We start from the raw sequence: 20,024 nt of genomic DNA, 5'->3' as shown, positions 1-20,024 counted from the left end.
AGGTTGCTGATTGGCTGGAAGTTCAGTAGTCGTTGAAGTGACGTCTTGGGAAGCCAGTGGTTGGGCGTTGGCTGAAGATGCGGAGTTGTGGGCTGGTTGAAGTTTTGAGGCCTCGAGGTGATCGAGGTGAACTCGGAGACACGGCATTGCGGCGAAACTTAACTCAGAACACAAAACTCTCGAAAAGAAACACTCTCAAAGGAAAAAAAGAGAAATTAAAGTAGAAGAATAGAAGTAACGAGACTAGATGGTTTTCTTCTCATTGTGGTTAAGTAGCAGCGGGCGTGCAGGCCGAAGCACGCTGGAATGGCGCTCGACGAATTCACGGGCAAAAAGCATGGCTAAAAGTGATGACTAAAAGCATAGCTAAAAGCATGACTAAAAGCATAATTTGATGGTGTCCTGAGTATTTATTTAAACCTTAAACCGGGCTGTTAGACACATCCCAAATGGTGTCTTGACCAGTTAGACATTGTCTTAGTGTTGCTATGATAATTTGGGCATGATTTCTATAACAAGAATATAATACATTTTACAAAGTACTGATTCATAGAAACGTTTAAAGCATGAAAAGTCAACATGAATATAATCCTATAAACTGTTCAATAGTTATTCAAAATACATACACAATAAGTGATTAGGACATGATAGTCAAATGTGTGGGTTACATACATGATATAGACTTATGCATAGAAGTGAAAGTTGCTCATAAGTCCTTTTAGCATCATTTTGGTGCATATGAAGAGTTCAGATGCAAAAGCCTCTAAGTGCCGTCTGAAAATGTCTTCTAAAATTTGCATTTTTATCAGGCTCCTATGCTTAGGTTCAGTAATTTCACTTTAATGGCAATGTATAGGTCCTTTTCTATGCCATTAAAGTGAAATAACTGAACATAAATATAGGAGCCTGATAAAAATGCTCATTTTAGGTGAAAATTTCAGATGGCACTTAGAGGCTTTTGCATCTGAACTCTTCATATATACATGTAAAGGCAGTCTCTCTGCCATTCTGTGAACGTGAGGGTGTGTTCTGTGAGAAACCGAGGTCAAAAGGGGACCAGAAGGAATCTCAGTCTGGTTCTTGTCTCCTAGGTGAGGGGGAAGTCAATCCGAGGAAAGGCTTTCGCTCGTGATTACTATCATGGATTTACATGTGATGGTCATGCTGTGCATCTCTTTGACCATCAATCTTGGTTACTTGCCCTAAATTTGACAAACTCCTTCCTGAGTTGGAACTATCAATAAGTGTTCTTTTGTTTTAATGCTGTGAGCTGCTCAAAACTGCTAGTTGGTGGACTTGCTTCAGACTTGTGGCGCCAGGGTATCGTGGACAGATTTATGATGTTGTCTTGTTATCCTGGGCCTCTTTGTGGAATTTGGCTTTTTGGGTTGTTCAGCACCAATCTGATTGAATCTTAATTTGTCTGATTCGCTCTGATACCCTACATATAATTACACACACATGCATGTATATATTTAAGAAAAAAAAAAAAATATATATATATGTTCAGGGGCAGTGTTACTTAAATTAAACTACAATAATAGACCAGCATGGAGAAAAAAATAATATCATGTGAGTCTTTTTGAGTGGATAATCAGATTGAAACTGTTGATTACAGCCAGCAGTTGACATTTTTTGTGCAATGTGCACAGATCAGACAGACAGTGTGTCCACTGGGTATGCCATCTGAGGCTGGAACTAGACGTCAAGAGATCAAAAGCAAAAAAAAAATTGTATCCCATTATTTTAAATTATTAAAAATTATTATAATACATTTTTTTTTTTTTTGCATGAGCGAGGGCGTAATATGGTTGCAAACTTGCTGGAGTCTCAACATGACTGAAATGTTATAATAGATATAATAGTTATAATAGATACTGTAGTTCAGAGCAACCAAACTACATATTATCCACAGATGGTTTATCTTAATATTTCATAAAAAATAACACAAGCTCCCTGCGTTCCATCGTGCATGACAGCTATTAATGTAAAGTGAAAGGAAAGACATAATTAGCCAAGACTGAACAATTATGTCTGGTTTTTCCCATTGCAATGATAGACTAGGGTTAATAACAGTGTGTTGCAATTTTAAAAGTCATGGTGTCATACACTTGCACTTATATCTCCAAAGCAGTTTAATCTTGTTTTTGGAGACCAGAGAGTATAGACGACTCTGGCATGAGGAAGTAAGTTAGGCCAGAGCTTTTCTGTCTGGGTATTTGTGAGGCCTCAGGGGTGTACGAGGAAGAAAATGAGGTGGCGCTTCTCTCATGTCAGCACAAAAAATGTAAAAGGAAAGATTGCAGGGATGCTGAACAAAGGTCTGGCAGAGTAAATTGCAGGGGAGCAGCTGCCATGGCAACCCTCTGATAGTGAGAGCTGCTGCTGTGAACCTGCGCGGGGGGAGGGAGTGCTGCTGTTAATGACCCCTCTAATGATGGATCATAAATGCCTATTACACACACACACAAACAATACCGGCGTTGCTGTACATTTGTAAGGGTTCATGTACACACAGGCACAAGAACATGTGCCATTACAGGCATTTAACAAGGAATCTTACAAATGTTTCACCCCAAAATCAATGTTCCAAAAATACACTACTGCTAAAAAAGTTTTTTTTTTCTAAAGAAATCAATACTTTTATTCAACAAGTTTATATTAAAGTAACCAAAAGTAATAGTAAAGACATTTGTAAATTTACAAAAGATTTCTATTTCAAATAAATCATGTTCTTTTGAACTTTCTATTAATCAAAGAATGCTGAAAAAACAAACATAGTAAGCAGCACAACTATTTTCAACATTTATAATAGTAAGAAATGTTTCTTGAGCAAAAAAAAAATCGACATTTTAGAATGATTTCTGAAGGATCATGTGACACTGAAGACTGGAGTAATGGCTGCTGAAAATTCAGCTTTGTCATCATAGGAATACATTATATATTAAAACAGAAAACTGTGATTTTTAATTGTAATAGTATTTCACAATATTACTTTTTATTTTTTGATTAAATTAATCTACCCTTGGTGAGCATAACCAATTTCTTTCAATAACATTGAAAAACCTTGCCAGCTATAAACTTTTGAATGGTAGTGCATGAATAACATTCTTATTTTATGAATATTAAGATGAATTAGCTTTGTCCTGTATAATTAATCACACATATTTTACCCCAAAAGCACATAAGAAAATAATGTTAATTTTTGAGGGTGATTTGATGGTGTCCTGAGTATTTAAACTGGGCTTTTGGACACCTCCCAAATGGTGTTTTGACCAATTAGATATCGTCTTTGCTGGGGTGTTGTATATTTCTCCTCCCAATTCATAAATCAAAATGTTATCTCATCAGGCACATGGTCCGAGTTTTAACGCTCTTGCGGAGTATACTTTTGGACATGATTTCTATAACAAGAATATGATACATTTGACAAAGAATTGATTGGAAGAAACGTTTCCAGCAAGAAGATTCAAACACACATATACTAAACATGAATATGATCCTATAAACTATTCAATAGTTATTCAAAATACATACATAATAAATGATTAAGACCTGATAGACACACACGTGGGTTACATATATAATATGGAGTTATGCATAGAAATGATTAGTTGCTCACAAGTCCTTTTAGTGTCATTTAGATGCATATTTACATGGAAAGGCAGTTTCTGTGCCATTCTGTGGATGTATGTGGACATGTTCTATGAAGACCAGAGAGGTTAAAAAGGTCTCCTATGGAATCTCAGTCTGTTCTTTGTCTTCTAGGTGGGGGAAAGTCAATCCAAAGAGCTCGTGACCAGTGATTGCTATCACTGGTTTACATGTGATGGTCATGCTGTGCATCTCTTTGACCATCAATCTTGATTACTTGCCCCAAAATTGACAATCTCCTTGGAATTGTCAATAAGTGTTCTTAAAGCTGCTAGTTGGTGGACTTGCTTCAGACTTGTGGCGCCAGGGTATCGTGGACAGATTTATGATGTTGTCTTGTTATCCTGGGCCTCTTTGTGGAATTTGGCTTTTTGGGTTGTTCAGCACCAATCTGATTGAATCTTAATTTGTCTGATTCGCTCTGATACCCTACATATAATTACACACACATGCATGTATATATTTAAGAAAAAAAAAAAAATATATATATATGTTCAGGGGCAGTGTTACTTAAATTAAACTACAATAATAGACCAGCATGGAGAAAAAAATAATATCATGTGAGTCTTTTTGAGTGGATAATCAGATTGAAACTGTTGATTACAGCCAGCAGTTGACATTTTTTGTGCAATGTGCACAGATCAGACAGACAGTGTGTCCACTGGGTATGCCATCTGAGGCTGGAACTAGACGTCAAGAGATCAAAAGCAAAAAAAAAATTGTATCCCATTATTTTAAATTATTAAAAATTATTATAATACATTTTTTTTTTTTTTGCATGAGCGAGGGCGTAATATGGTTGCAAACTTGCTGGAGTCTCAACATGACTGAAATGTTATAATAGATATAATAGTTATAATAGATACTGTAGTTCAGAGCAACCAAACTACATATTATCCACAGATGGTTTATCTTAATATTTCATAAAAAATAACACAAGCTCCCTGCGTTCCATCGTGCATTACAGCTATTAATGTAAAGTGAAAGGAAAGACATAATTAGCCAAGACTGAACAATTATGTCTGGTTTTTCCCATTGCAATGATAGACTAGGGTTAATAACAGTGTGTTGCAATTTTAAAAGTCATGGTGTCATACACTTGCACTTATATCTCCAAAGCAGTTTAATCTTGTTTTTGGAGACCAGAGAGTATAGACGACTCTGGCATGAGGAAGTAAGTTAGGCCAGAGCTTTTCTGTCTGGGTATTTGTGAGGCCTCAGGGGTGTACGAGGAAGAAAATGAGGTGGCGCTTCTCTCATGTCAGCACAAAAAATGTAAAAGGAAAGATTGCAGGGATGCTGAACAAAGGTCTGGCAGAGTAAATTGCAGGGGAGCAGCTGCCATGGCAACCCTCTGATAGTGAGAGCTGCTGCTGTGAACCTGCGCGGGGGGAGGGAGTGCTGCTGTTAATGACCCCTCTAATGATGGATCATAAATGCCTATTACACACACACACAAACAATACCGGCGTTGCTGTACATTTGTAAGGGTTCATGTACACACAGGCACAAGAACATGTGCCATTACAGGCATTTAACAAGGAATCTTACAAATGTTTCACCCCAAAATCAATGTTCCAAAAATACACTACTGCTAAAAAAGTTTTTTTTTTCTAAAGAAATCAATACTTTTATTCAACAAGTTTATATTAAAGTAACCAAAAGTAATAGTAAAGACATTTGTAAATTTACAAAAGATTTCTATTTCAAATAAATCATGTTCTTTTGAACTTTCTATTAATCAAAGAATGCTGAAAAAACAAACATAGTAAGCAGCACAACTATTTTCAACATTTATAATAGTAAGAAATGTTTCTTGAGCAAAAAAAAAATCGACATTTTAGAATGATTTCTGAAGGATCATGTGACACTGAAGACTGGAGTAATGGCTGCTGAAAATTCAGCTTTGTCATCATAGGAATACATTATATATTAAAACAGAAAACTGTGATTTTTAATTGTAATAGTATTTCACAATATTACTTTTTATTTTTTGATTAAATTAATCTACCCTTGGTGAGCATAACCAATTTCTTTCAATAACATTGAAAAACCTTGCCAGCTATAAACTTTTGAATGGTAGTGCATGAATAACATTCTTATTTTATGAATATTAAGATGAATTAGCTTTGTCCTGTATAATTAATCACACATATTTTACCCCAAAAGCACATAAGAAAATAATGTTAATTTTTTTCATACTACAGTAGGCTGCTGACAACTCTTAATTCTAATGAAATTAATGCAGTTTTAATGCTTAAATATATTCTTTATAGTGTTAATACAATTATAGGCCTATATAAGATGTCATATGGATTGCGCTGATGTTAGAATTCGCATAGGGTGGGAGGGGTTGTGCAGAGGCATTCTGGGAGTCCAGTCAGGGCTAGAACAGACACATCAGCAGAAATGTTGATGTTAAAATTTGTAGATGAAGAGTAGGGTGAAGAGTTAGACGGACATATGAAGAGACAGATGCATCGTTCTAAGTGCCCTTCTGCACTTATTGAAAGCAATGCTCTGACATCTGCTCACATCTCGTTTCACATATACAACATCTCACTTAAAACTGCATATACACTTTTTCATTTTATATAATAATAATAATAATAATAATTAATCATTAGCAATAGATGGTTTTTAGAAATGCCCCCTTTCACATATGAAATGAGCAACTATACTGAGATCATGGGACTTTTCCCACGTTAGTTCTTCTTGTTTTTAGGAATAATAGCATCTATTGTACTTTGTCCTTGTCACCTGACCATGACTGGGTGGGTCAAGTTTCTGATAATCAAACAGGTGCCATTGACTGTGCAATTAGGATTCATTTGTCTGTGTGATGTAAAAAGTTGCAGAGCGAGTCATTTTCAAAACTTAGTTTTACTAACTGCTCTTTTCTGAGTTCTAAAAGTTAGTGTTTTCATAGTACATCAAGTTCTTTCATATTAAAAGATCAAGGAGAATGCGATTCCTTATTATATGACCCTTGTAAGAGGACTTGAAACAACCTGCACAGCCTTTTTCTGAAGAATTTGTCTGGACATGATCAGCATCCCTTTGGAAATCTCCCATATTTTAAAAATATTGTTAGGAATCCATTTATTTTATATTCACAGCATCCATTTTTTCCCAGATACTGCTCCCATCATGTACAGTTTACTCTTACTCACCTCTGATAGTTAAGTGTACAGTAGGCAATGTATCATATGTTTTTCTTAGCAGTTTTATGTGTTTATAAAATCCCTGTGCTTTCCAGTAATCTCTGTCCTCTGTATAAATCATCACAGTTCCCTTGTCACCTCCATAAATACTTAATACAACGTAAAGCCGGACAGAAAGCATCACCGCACCGATCCCTGACAGTGAGTGATTGAAATGGACTTCCCAACTCTAATGCTAACGATCCTTCAGCCATGGTTCTGTGTTAACATCGCTCATGCGTTTCTCATTAACAAACCTGCTGTTATAAATCACTGTGAGCCAAGAGAACAACTTGTTTCTTTTGCTTGCGTCTATGTGTTTAATTAATGATTCCGGGTTGTGTTTTCATATTTCAGCACAGAGTTCACTATTGACGTGAGCAAAACTGCTCGATTTTAAAGAGTGGGTCTGACTATGTGCCCCTGTGGAGAGAAAGACCTTCCCTGAGAATAGTTTCTCTGCCTCTGTGACTCCGTGACTGTGATGGTGAGATTTTTGAGCCAAGGGGCATTGGCAAGGCCAGCACGCACAAGAGCCCTTCAGACACACAAGAGGCGCTAGACCGAAATACTGACAGCGCAACATATGACATTGCTTTGCATAAAGAACGGGACACTTGAGAAGCAGAGAGGGAGAGAGATTGCTTGCTGTTGGCTTGAATTATAGGGGCTGTCCTGAAAAGCTTGCTGGCCTGGAATGTGGAATGGTGCACAAGAATGGAGTGAATTACATAAAAACCCTATTTAAGTCTGCTTGTTAGCATAGTAAAAATGTTTTCCAGCATTATTTTATTTTATTTTATTTTATTTTATTTTATTCTTTTATTTTGTGTATGAAACTTTGACACGTAACTAGACATAACATAAACTTGAATTATATCTCGAATCTTGTGGCTTTTTTTTACAGGGATTAATTTATTGTTATGTTTTCATTAATAATTTTACCATCTATTTTTATTTTATTTTATTACATTTTATTTTATTTTATTGCATTTTATTTTTAACTCATTGACCACTTGGTATTGGTAACACCAACATTAAGATTTAATTTGTTAACCAAGCACAAACAATAAAAAATACTTTTACTGTATTAATTAACAACTTAAATAATTATTTAAACACTTCTACAGTACGCTAAACATTTTTATAATTTCATGTTGAAAAACCAGGAATCAACAATGAACAGTAGTCTATTTATGCATATCAAAAATGAACCTACAATAGATTATTAATAGTCTATTGCTAGTTCATGATACCTGATGCAATAATGAATTGAACCTTGTTGAGAAGTGTTGCATTGGAATATTTCATGACCTACAAGCCATGTACAGTATCTGCAGTTTGAGATCCACTGATTTAGAGAAACCATGAGATAGCAGCACAGATGCAGAGAGTCTGTAATACGGCTGTGTGTCACTCACACACCGAGGGCGGCAAAACCCACAGCCGAAGCATGCTGGGAGACCATCAGATTGGGTCCAGGCTGTGTGTTGCTGTGGCAACAGCTCTGCTCTTTGGCGGGGGAGTCCTGGCATGGAGCTTGCTTTTGGCAGGCAGACACGACTAAGAGTGCACAGGGAAGCATTTGCCTCCAGACAACCAGATAACCGGCACTCACTTTTTGGTAAGAGCTTTGATTTTTCCAACGGATTGTTGGTTAGAGGTTCTTTCAAGGTTTAAATGGCATTGCTGCATGAGAATAACTAGTTGTTAGCATATTTGCACTTGTGGAGTAGTACAGATTTTGTGTGTCTATATTGCATGTTTGCTAAAAGTGCCTGCAAATAGATTTGACTTAGATTTCTGCAACCTGTCTAAGGGGAAATATGACTGTCCATGTGAATAACAGATATGTACCACGCAATATTCTTCATGTTTTAGCGTGTTGTTGTGTTTGAGCTACTTTTTTGGGTATTTACTTATTATGTGTGTTGATGTCTCAGGGATGTGAGCTATTGTGTGCTGGAGGCAAACCCATCTGATCAGCAGTCCGAGCACATCTCTTGCAGACGGGTGTGGACAGGCACAAGGGGGGGGGGGATGCTGGGTAGACACACCAGCACATCTGTCAGACACAAAGACACTGATAGACTGGTCAGGTTTGCCCTGAAAGTGAATTTATGGTGACACAGCTACAGACATGGTGCAAGGCTAAAGTAGGCAGTTAAAGAGAGAGGTATACTGAAACATATAGTGTTAAAAAGATGACAGGCCATATAGTTTCATCTGTTTTGTCAGGAAATGATTATTAGACCAGCGAGAGCTATATATATATATATATATGTATATATAAATGTCTCTGGTCATGCTCATGTTCTCTGCCCTCCTGTTGAGTCATGCAATAATTGTCTGTGGAGATCAGCTTATGTAATTTGTTATTTCAAATTCATCATTACATAGTCAATCTTTTTCCAGGAAATTATGCAATTTATTAGATTTTAGCAGCTGTATTTGTAGATGAAAAACACTTGAGTGTAGGAATAGTTTGCTGAAAAATTCTGTCATCATTTATTCACTCTTATGCTGTTCCTACATAAAATCTTTTTCTACAAAGCATAAAACGTAGACATTTTGGTAAAATGTTACTGTAAGATCCTATTATTGTTTCCTGTTTATTGCCATGAAGTGCTTTGAAATCTGTATTGTATTAAGCACTATAAAGGTAACTTGACTTGATTAGGTAACTAACATTAATTAAGAATGAACAATTCATTTGTTGCTGTTTATGGTTACACTTTTTTTGAAGGTGTCCTTGTTACAGTGTAATTATATATTAATTACTGCATAATATTAATTAACTACATATACTTACTATATGGTTAGGATTAGGGTTTGGCTTAGGGTTACTTGCATGTAATTATGCATAATTAATTGTTATTATAATAGTGAGTACATGTATCATGTGAAACAAGTACACCTTAAATTAAAGTGTTACCCTGTTTGTTACTCTTTGTTAATGGTAGTTAATAAAATACAGCTCTTCATTGTTAGTTATTGTTTGCTCAGGTCCATTAAATAATATTAAGAGATACAATTTGAAATCTACATTAGCTAAGATTAATAAATGCTTTAGAAGTATTTTTTCTATTATTAGTTTGTGTTAACTAATGTAGTTAACTAATTTTAACAAATGGAACCTTATTGCAAAGTGTTTTTAAGACTCATGTAGCTCTTTTTTTTTTTTACAATGAAACTTCAGATAAATTAATATCATTACAATGGCCATTTGTAAATAATAAAATAGTCCAATGACTTTTGCACTATAAGTCGTCTGAAGTCATGCAGTGTGTGATTTAACCAAATCAAATTTGTAATTCTTCTGTTCTCGCAGGTCTTAAATCACAGAAGAGAGCTACATTAAAGATTGAGTGTTGGATGATTTATTTATGAAGTTCAGCACAATGATTCAGTGATCCACTACTCTATGAAAGAGATTCAGTAAATAATGACTTACATTTTAGTCTGTTCATCACATAAAACTGTTGTATAACATCAGAAGACTTTTAATATAGTCAAAATTTCTTGTCTTGTTCTTTAATGTTGATTTTGCCTTTTTAAAAAACAGCAACAAGGACTATTTTAAGTGAAAAAACAACATCACACAGGTTTTGAATGGCATGAGTGTGACTAAATAATGACAGAATTGTCATTTTTGACTGAATTATTTACTGTGACTCTCTTCTAGAGGAGTCTGACCTCGGGTTGATGGTGTACCACAAACTCGAGTCTGCGTGGGTGAACATTATTCTAATGGGATCTGAGCAAAACTCTTTTCCCTTTCTGTGTGTATGTGTGTCTGTGAGTGGGTGGGCGGATGCTGGGGTTGTAAGGTGGGCGGAAATTGTGCCTGAAAAGTGCACAAGAAACAAAAGCGATGCATTGCTGACTCCCATCATGCAGTCTGTTTGCACTGGAGAGAGAGTGGGAGTAGCAAATGGCCCTTAATCACTTCGCATCTCTTCAGAAAGCTTTGACGTAAGCCTCGCTGCCGTGTTTTTCTCCGTCGGTGCTAATGTGTCGGCTTCGTGTCTGAGCACATGTTAGCTGATCGTTGCAGCATCAACTTCAGTTAAATCGAAATGCCTCGCCTTGTGCTTGCATGTTAAATGATTAATATTGCAAACACAACAGAGATTCATGGCTGTTTACAACATTATGCTGAGCTTGTCATTGCACTAAATGTGCTTTTGGAACACATTTAAACTCTTACTCCCACACAGTTGGTTTGTAGGCACTGTCTTTGGCAACCATCAGCTATGGGTGGCCATTGCAACACTATCTAGATCCATCTTGTGGTTAAAATCAGACTGTTGATGCCACTGAAATGTATCTGATGTCTTGTAAGAATGCAGCAAATGTGTTAGTGTCTTGAAGAGCTGAGGGATACTTTTAATAGCGCCGTTTTAAAGCAGAATCTATCCCTGGACGCATGTTGCCAGCCAATCCGTGGGCTGTATTCTGCCGGCTGCTTAATCGGTTGCAGTCTCTTCTTATACCTCCCCAATCTGCCGTTACCATGACAATTTACTCTCTCAAAGTGCTGCCAATTTTCTTGCCATTTTGAGCTTTCTCCTTTTCTTTTTTGAGAGTGTTTTCCTCTGAGATAGAGGTTCAAATTAATATCCTCTGAAAGGACATAGATAAAACTGAATTACACATTGGAAGTTTGTTTTATTTGCTGTGAAATTATATTTAAGCAATTATAGAGAAGAATAGATTTGTAGACTGACTCAATCTTTAATAATGTGCAGTTATGTCTTCGGATTGTCTAGCTGCTGATGTAATGTATGTATTTTCTAGCACTCTTTCCTAAGTGAAGCGACAAGTGATAAGGAGTGATTTCTTTTAAAACTGAGTTCTTGTCTTAATAAGCTGTGATTGCTGGAAGCAATGATCAACAGGATGTTTTATCGGCCATTTGGTTTTTAGTACTTTATATCGTTGTGCTGGGTATCTCCACCCACAGTGAAATCTCTTTAAAGAATCTCTTTATAATCTCTTTTAATCTCTTTAATATTAAACATCAAACATGTTTTTGATTGGCTGTGATTGTCACATTGAGCAGCATTTTTAGCTTCATTGATAAATTATATGTCACTGTAAATTTGTCTCTCTGCTTAGGAAAATGAGTAAGACATAAAAGCAGCAGTAATGAGACTGTAATATTTGGGGCTATATTGAAGTGCTCATTTGTCTCTGTAAGGATTATTTTGCTTTATTAGGCCACATACACTGCCTTCGATATATTTGGGGATAGTAAGATCCTTTTTTAAAAGAAATTAATTATTTTATTCAACAGGGTTATATTAAATTGATCAAAATTGACAGTAAAGACATTTATAATGTTACAAAAGATTTGTATTTCAAATAAATGCTGTTTTTCAACTTTCCATTAATCAAACAAACCTGAAAAATGTATCACAGTTTACACAAAAACGTTAAGCAGCACATTTGTTTTCAGTTAGTGGTCGACCGATTATCGGCCCAGCCGATTATGGGCGCAGATATAAGGCATTTTTATGGTTATCCGTACCTTTCATTATCAAAACTGATTTGCCGATAAATTAATTTAAGAGCATTTAAAACATTTTTTTGTCAGAGACTTTGTTATTCTTAATTTTGACATTTTCATTTTTACACCAGACTTCTATATTGTTTAAAATATTAGTTATTGGTCTACTTGATCTGTAATAATCGGTATTGACATCTGCCCTAAAAAACACATATCGGTCAACCCCTATTTTCAATGTTGATATTAAGAAATATTTAGCACCAAATCAGCATGTGTACGATTCTGACACTGGCTGCTGAAAATTCAGTTTTGCCATCACCGGAATTAATTACTTTTTGTGTTAAAATAGAAAACAATTATTCTAAATTGTAATAATATTTCACAATATTACTATTTTTACTGTATTTGTGATCAAATAAATGTGTCCTTGGTGAGAATAAAAGGCTTCTTTCGAAAGCATTTAAAAATCTGACATCAAACATTTGAATGTTACTATAAGAGTAGAAATGAAACACTTAGAGTTGTTTATGCTCTGTGTTTGTTTATGGGAAGTCTCTGTGATTGTTTTTATTAATATTGTTTCAAACCATTTGATATTTTTTTACTAACACCAATAAAGACCTTAAAGGGATAGTTCACCCAAAAATGGAAATTCTGTCATTAATTATTTACCCTCATGATGTTCCAAACCCATAAGACCTTCGTTCATCTTCGGAACACAAATTAAGATATTTTTGATGAAATCCTTGAGCTTTCTGACCCTCCATAGGCTGCAATGATATTACCACGATCAACGCACAGAAACGTAGTAAGGACATCATTAAAATAGTCCATGTGACATCAATGGTTCAAACGTAATTTTAGGAAGCTACGAGAATACTTTTTGTGCACAAAGAAAACAAAAATAACAACTTTTTTCAACAATTCTTCTCCTTTTACTTAATTAATAACCTAATTTAATCAAAAATATCTTAATTTGTGTTCCGAAGATGAACGAAGTTCTTACAGGTTTGGAATGACATGAGGGTGAGTAATTAATGACAGAATTTCCATTTTTGGGTGAACTATTCTTTTAATTGTGTGTGGGACAGTGTGTGGGCCACCACATGTGTGCACAGCTGTCTGATAGTGTGCTCACAATGTAATACAGTCTCATTCTCATTGGCTCAGAGCTCTTTACAGCCCTTAACTGGAATTGTTGGAATTGGACTGCTGGAATTGTTTGATTTATTAAAAAGTGGTCTATTATAACATAAGAAGTGAAGAAATCTTGTCTGGATTGATTCAGAAAATAAGTGTGAATATTTGCCCGTGAACTTGCTCATGTGGGCGTGTGTTGATGTGTGTGTGTATGTGTATGTGTTGCACAGAGCAAGTATCAGCGCGGATCGTGCAGGAGGTTACGGCCGAAGCGGTAGCGGTACTGAAGGGAGAGCAGGAGCTGCATCCGGACACTGCCGTCAGGCTGCCATCAGGTAGGCCTGCAGGAGAGCCTCCTGAGATACTGGAGGTTGGCCACACTCAGGCCTGCTCTTGAAGGACTTTATTGCATTGATGAGACATGCAGAGATGAGGAGATAAAAATGGAAGGCAGTGGGAACAGTAAGGATTTTTATTTTTTATTGAATTCCTTCTCGGAGGTGCTTCCAGGAGGCTGTTAGCAAAGTGTACAGACACTGGTCACACATATTTTTTGCTGTTTATAATTATATAATTCTGGGTAGTGAGTCTTTGTGATTTATTTTACACTTTAAGGTAATAATTCACCTAAAAAGTTTAATTGTCACCATTTACTACACCATATTTCTTTCTTTATTGGAACATAAAAGGAGAAATCTGAATAATGTACAGTTTGTGCATGTATGTACACTACTGTTCAAGTGTTTGGGGCCAGTAAAAAAAATTGTTTATTCAGCAAGGATTAATTAAAGTGACAGTAATAGAATGATTAGATATTAGAATGATGTTAGAATGATATTAGAATGACTTTTCAAGGATCATGTGACACTGAAGACTGAAGTAATGGATGCTGAAAATTCAGCTTTGCCATCAAATTACATGTTAAAATATATTAAAGTAGAATAGTAGTTGTAGTTATTAGTAGATATTTTAATTTGTAATATGTCATAATATTACTGTTTAACTGTATTTTACTGTAACCTTTGAACAGTATTGTACTTTAATAGTTATTGGAAACTGTTGCTTTTAAGTTTCAGAAAGGATGCAAAAAAAAAACATTAAACGTATAAGAAAAGTAGTCTAGTTGTCTTGTGCGCTACATTGTAAGTCTTCTAAAACTATACAATAGCTTTATGTCATGAACTTAAAATAATAACCCTTCATGAATCAGACATCACTACGTAACATACTGTACGCTACAGTAGGTGAGCTAGTGCATATGTCAAGAGTTTTAGTTAATTTTCATTTTCAGATGAACTGTTCCTTTAAATGTTTACATCTTTTCATGTTTGTCAAACACAACATGGAGAGACAGCACTCAAATAAGTTTTATTTTTGCTTCCCTATCTCTGTTGTTCTGTGTGTCCGTTCCTCGTTCTGTGTGAAAACTGATCAAAGCTGTGGAAAGCATCAGCAGGGCACTTGCTCTTCCTTTATAATGGCATATCTGCCCTGACAGCTGGCTTGTCCCAGCTCCTCTCTGCTTGATTTCTGTACCCACCCGCCCCTGGCTATCTCTCTGTGTGTGCCAACGCAGGGCATTAGGGTGAACCTTTAGCCCTCTCTGTCTTTAATGGCTGCCTGGTCATAGTAAAAGTTGACTTTTGTTTCCTGGTTTCTGTGGTTGTGCTGCATGTCTTTTGTGCTGTGGTTTTATCTGAGCTTTCTTGGTTTTGAAAGTTCATTTGTGAGCATGTGTTGCTACTGTATGTCAGTTTCAGTGTTTTGACAGTGACTTTATGAGGACTGTGCAGTATGCTGGTGACATTAGGTTGTGAATTTACTTATTGAAGGGCTGTATGTGATGATGCATAATTGTTCACATCATTAGAAAGCTAAAATAGTACAAACAGTACATATAATGGCACACATGAACATGAACTTGAGGTTATCCTTTTTTCCCATTACAAATTCAGTTCAAAATGTTCAGATGCTTCATTGTCAGACTTCAAAGAAAAAGGAAAAATGAAATCAAATCTATAGCTCTAAGTTTCCACTTGCTGTGCTGGAATTAGTCAGCAAAATTAGATAATGATTTCTGCACTAACACGCTTGATGTTGAGTCAGTCTGTCAGAAGAGCTCAAAGGATTAGAGACGGCAAAGTATTCAGCATTCCAATCCTGAGCTCTGACTCCTCTCTGCTCAGCATATCCTTAGAAATAACTCTCTCGCACACACAACCCCATTTATTTCTTTTGGGTGGGTGGGGGGATTTTACATTTAAATCTATTGTTATTAAACTGCTTGCCCCTTGGAGTCCCTTTATAAGCTAATACAAGCTAATTGCATTTTAACATACAATGAATCTATTTTTCCTTGTTAAAACATGCCCACTGGGTTTCACAGGGTTTATCTTTCTTGCGTGGGCATTTACAGAAATTTTGCATACTTAAAATTAAGAAAATGTCTGATCAGAGTTGGCTTGCATTTCCTGATCTAGATCCCTCTACTTCTGATTATCATTACCTGTCTGTTCTTTACTATAGTTACTATTTAAAGGCCAAAAAAAGACCAAACTCATATTTGTAGACTCATATTCCAAAACCTTGCTTACTTTATGTACAATAACTGTTTTAAAGTTTGGCCCCATTTCTCAGCAGCAGTTACTCAGTGCCACATGGTCCTTCAGAAATCATTCTAATGATTATTAATGTTGAAAAGAGTTGTGCTGCTTAATACTTTTGTGGAAATTATGATACATTTAGCATTTATTTAAAATAGAAAATAATATTTTGCAATATTAGAAATGTTTTTACTGTGACTTTTGAGCAATTTAATGCATCTTAATATTAAAGACAGACCCCAAACTTTGAATGGTGTTTGTTTTCAGTAGTTCACTAAGCTCATCATGATATGATACTCTAGTAAGCATTAAAATACATGGCACATAAATATTGAGGGAAAGAATCAGGTTATTAATTAATTAAGTTAAAAAAAAGTATGTACTTTTTAGTATTATTGTTTAGTTTAGTTATAATCAATATTTCTCTTGCTTTGTCTGCCATCTTGGATAGATGTTTTTCATCTTCTTCATGAAGGACACATGCATCATTTTCTTAGAATTTGAAGAACCTTAGAACTTTACTTCAAACCTCCTACTGTATGTTGCCTTAAAATTCTTTCTCTGTAGGCAGTTCAGTTGGTTTTATAACAGACACACAATGGGACGCCCGAACTGTAAATGTGTTGATCTGATCTTGAACATTGTCTTGATCTCTTCTTCTTTTCTTCTGTTTGTTTGCAGTGGAGGACTCTGCAAACCTGCCGCCCTCACCTCCTCCGTCCCCAGCAGCAGAGCATTTTGGGCCTTTGGATCAAGGTAGGGTCATGCTTCTTGTGTGTATGGAGAGAGGTGAGAAACACACTGAAAGAACTTGAACACCTTTTTTCCCATGAGTATTCCGGTCGCCTTCTGACCCTGGCTTGAATGAAGGTGTTCTATTTGGGGACGCCTGCTAGTCCCACCCCTTCCAGGCTGATTTCACCCCTGTCACAGTGCCCTACAGACCCCCACGCTCCACTGATTTGTGGGGCCGGTCCAACGTTTGATGGAGTTGTGTTTGCAGGATCAACTTTGCCTCCATTGTTGACATCATTCAAGTCGACCTCCTCTTCCTCATCCAGCATCTCCAGCTCTTAAACATGGGCTCATCTTCATCATTGCTAACTCCGGGAGCTTATCTTGATCAAAAACTCACGCCAAAGTGACACAACCCCTTTCCAGTTCTCCTAACCAATCAAACTCAACCTCTTCTTATACCCCACCCAACCATGGATCTTGACTCCACTCTGCATGAAAGCCTTGAACCTTGAACTGAATGCTGCGCTGTCTCACCAGCAGCTCATGTTTCCAGGCTGTTGCTGAAACTGTGTGGCATTCAGGATGCCTGCTCATCCTCTCTCCAAAACCAGATCTGTTGATTGCTCCAAACCTTTCTCAGTTCCTCTGTGCGTCCTTGTCTTTAGTTTTGCATGTTGTGTCGTAGATGCTGTTGATGTTGTAGGCTTGTGCTCGTTCGTCATTTTGACTGTGTCTGTCTGTACTGCCTGTGGTAGGTCCATGCCATGCTCAGATCACTCTCTGAAGATACTAAACTAAACATTAATGTCATTAACACAATCACTAACAGCCTTCAGGAGAAGCTATGCCAAATGCAGTCATTAAGCTCATACTTAAAGTCAACATGAAATCCAAATGTACTCATTATTTAATACATGTCCCTGGTATTATTGTGCATAACTTTCTCAACTTTTGAACAACTTTCCTTTGTGGCTGATGTCATCTTGGCCAAAATAATTTTAATCAGGGATGAATATATTGTCATCATCAGTTTTGTCTGATATTCCCGTTTTTTTTTTTTGTAAAGTGTGGGTCTGTATTGTATATGTAATTGACTATTTAATTATATATGCACATTTCCACCTATTTTTACGTAGAGTCATTTTAACTTTGCTGTCATCTATGCTCATTTAAAGTTAAAATGATATACAAATATTTACACTTTATTTTAAGGTGTCCTTGTCACAGTGTAATTATACATTTATGTACTGAGAAATATCAGTTAACTACATGTACTTACTATATGGTTAGGATTAGGGTTTGGTTTAGGGTTAGTTGCATGTAATTATGCATAATTTATTGTTGTTATAATAGTAAGTACATGAAACATGTATAACAAGGACACCTTAAAATAAAGTGTTACGCTTGAATTTAGTGAATGTTGAATCTGTATCGGTTATGAAATAGCCTATGAAACTGATATGGCAATAAACAACATTCAACTTATTTAACAGAATTATGTTAAATGAATACTATTTATTTCTTGAGTGTTTTATTTTCTATTTTTTATGCAATATAATATGGAATTTTTCTATTGGCCAATTATCGGCTAAGAGGAAAATAATTATCGACTTACTGGCACTCACTTATCAAACTATTTGTGCATCCCTATTATTATTTTGCTAGTTATATAATGTTTCACTCAAATATTTCACATTACAAAAGTAAAATTCATGTTGACTTTAAGCAGAAACTTAATATTGATGCAGTTTCATCTGCTTTAGATCTTTCTCACTTTCAGACAAACCTCTACAATGTTCAGACTCTGGTTATGGCATAGCACCGCTACAGTCACACTTTGTGTTTCTCGACACTGTGTGTTTGTGTTGTGTGTGTCTGTGTCTTTTTTTCGTACACATACTCCTATCTTGTTTTATTTCTTTCCACCTGACTTTTTTTAGCTCCTTATTCTCCCCCTCTCTCTCTGTCTCTCTCTCTTTATCTCCTCCCTTCCCTTCTCAATTTTAGCATATTCTTATTCACCTCCTTTTTTACGTTCTATCTTTCACTTGTTCCTTTTTCCTCCCTTACTTGCTCCGCCCTTTCTAGCTTCCTTCCTTTTCCTCTCTGTCTCTTTGTCTCTGTCTCTTTGTCCAGATTTCCCTGCAGTTCTTTTCCTTGTGTCTATTTGTAGATGTAGGGGATGAGGAGGAAGCAGGTCCTCTCCGCCGCTTCCAAAATTCTCGCGAGAGGTGCAAGTTCCTCGCCCCCTCCATCTCAGTGTCTGTGCCTGAGGATGACCCCTACCACTCTGACGAGGAATACTATGAGCACCCTTTATTCAGCCCAGAGTGGACGCGCTCTGGCTCTCGCCCCCCAGGGCAGGCCGCCGCGTTTAGACAGATCGAAGGTGAACCTCGCATGGTTCCTCTCTGCCATTCTCTCCTCCCCTCCTCCTTCTTTTTCTCTCTCTTTCCTTCCACTTCTTTCTTTAGCTCAGCATCAACACCTCCCTCTCTCTCACTCTCGCTCTCTCTCTGGTCTGCCTCTTCCTGTCTTTTGTCTCCGTTGTGTCGTGCCCACTCTGACCGAAGCGTGTCTTGTGGGGGTGGTATCTGTTTTTGTACCTTGTTCATTGCAAGTCATTTGGATTTTGCACAACTTTTGTGCCGTGCAGTAAAAAGGCACGAGCGTTTTTGTGTTTTTAGGCAAAATTCCCGCTGCTATGGTGGAAAGGAGGAAAATCATTGACTCTGAAAATGAAATCCAAATGACTTGCAGCATCAGCAGGACATTTGTGCATGCTGTGCACATTTCCTCCTTTGCCTGTTTGCCGTCTTCTTGTCTCTGCATCTGTCCGACCGTATGTTAGCCTGTCTGTCCATTTGTATTTTTGATTGTCCCCATCAGGCCCAAAATGTACTCATGCGTCTCAACAGGCCCCTCACATTTCTCCAACCTGCTGATGTACACATGCTGTAGATCACAGGAAGACTTTCAGCTCTTCACATGGTGACCCACACACACACACAAGCATCTCTGACCTTATTGCATCAGTGAAGAAAGACTTAATCACTTTCAGCACCAAAACGATTTCTACACTGTGGGTTGTGTTTCCAATTTAACTAGGGTTGGTGATCAAGAACTTAGAAAATAGTAGAACCATTTTTTTTTCTTTATTGCTTCATTTTGGCT

At 36.6% G+C, this 20,024-nt stretch overlaps 1 protein-coding gene across 4 annotated transcripts in view; it reads left to right on the top strand.

Moving 5' to 3' along the window:
- The window catches only part of LOC107660616 (microtubule-associated protein 2-like), a 118,973-nt gene that overhangs the window by 75,087 nt on the left and 23,862 nt on the right, over window positions 1-20,024 (top strand). For 2 of the 4 annotated variants that reach the window (XM_016449975.1, XM_016449973.1), the window contains 3 exons: window positions 13,740-13,844; window positions 16,794-16,868; window positions 19,024-19,239. In XM_016449975.1, coding sequence (XP_016305461.1) covers window positions 13,740-13,844; window positions 16,794-16,868; window positions 19,024-19,239 — 396 coding nt within the window. Of the gene's footprint in view, window positions 1-8,368; window positions 8,482-13,739; window positions 13,845-16,793; window positions 16,869-19,023; window positions 19,240-20,024 lie in introns of those variants that run through there. The other 2 variants (XM_016449976.1, XM_016449977.1) reach the window with 2 other exon arrangements.

This window comes from Sinocyclocheilus anshuiensis, unplaced genomic scaffold (assembly GCF_001515605.1).
Source record: "Sinocyclocheilus anshuiensis isolate Anshui unplaced genomic scaffold, SAMN03320099.WGS_v1.1 scaffold627, whole genome shotgun sequence".
In the NCBI taxonomy this organism is placed as follows: Eukaryota; Metazoa; Chordata; class Actinopteri; order Cypriniformes; family Cyprinidae; genus Sinocyclocheilus; species Sinocyclocheilus anshuiensis.
Note: the sequence above shows the minus strand (reverse complement) of the source record. Positions and strands in the feature narration are given on the sequence as shown.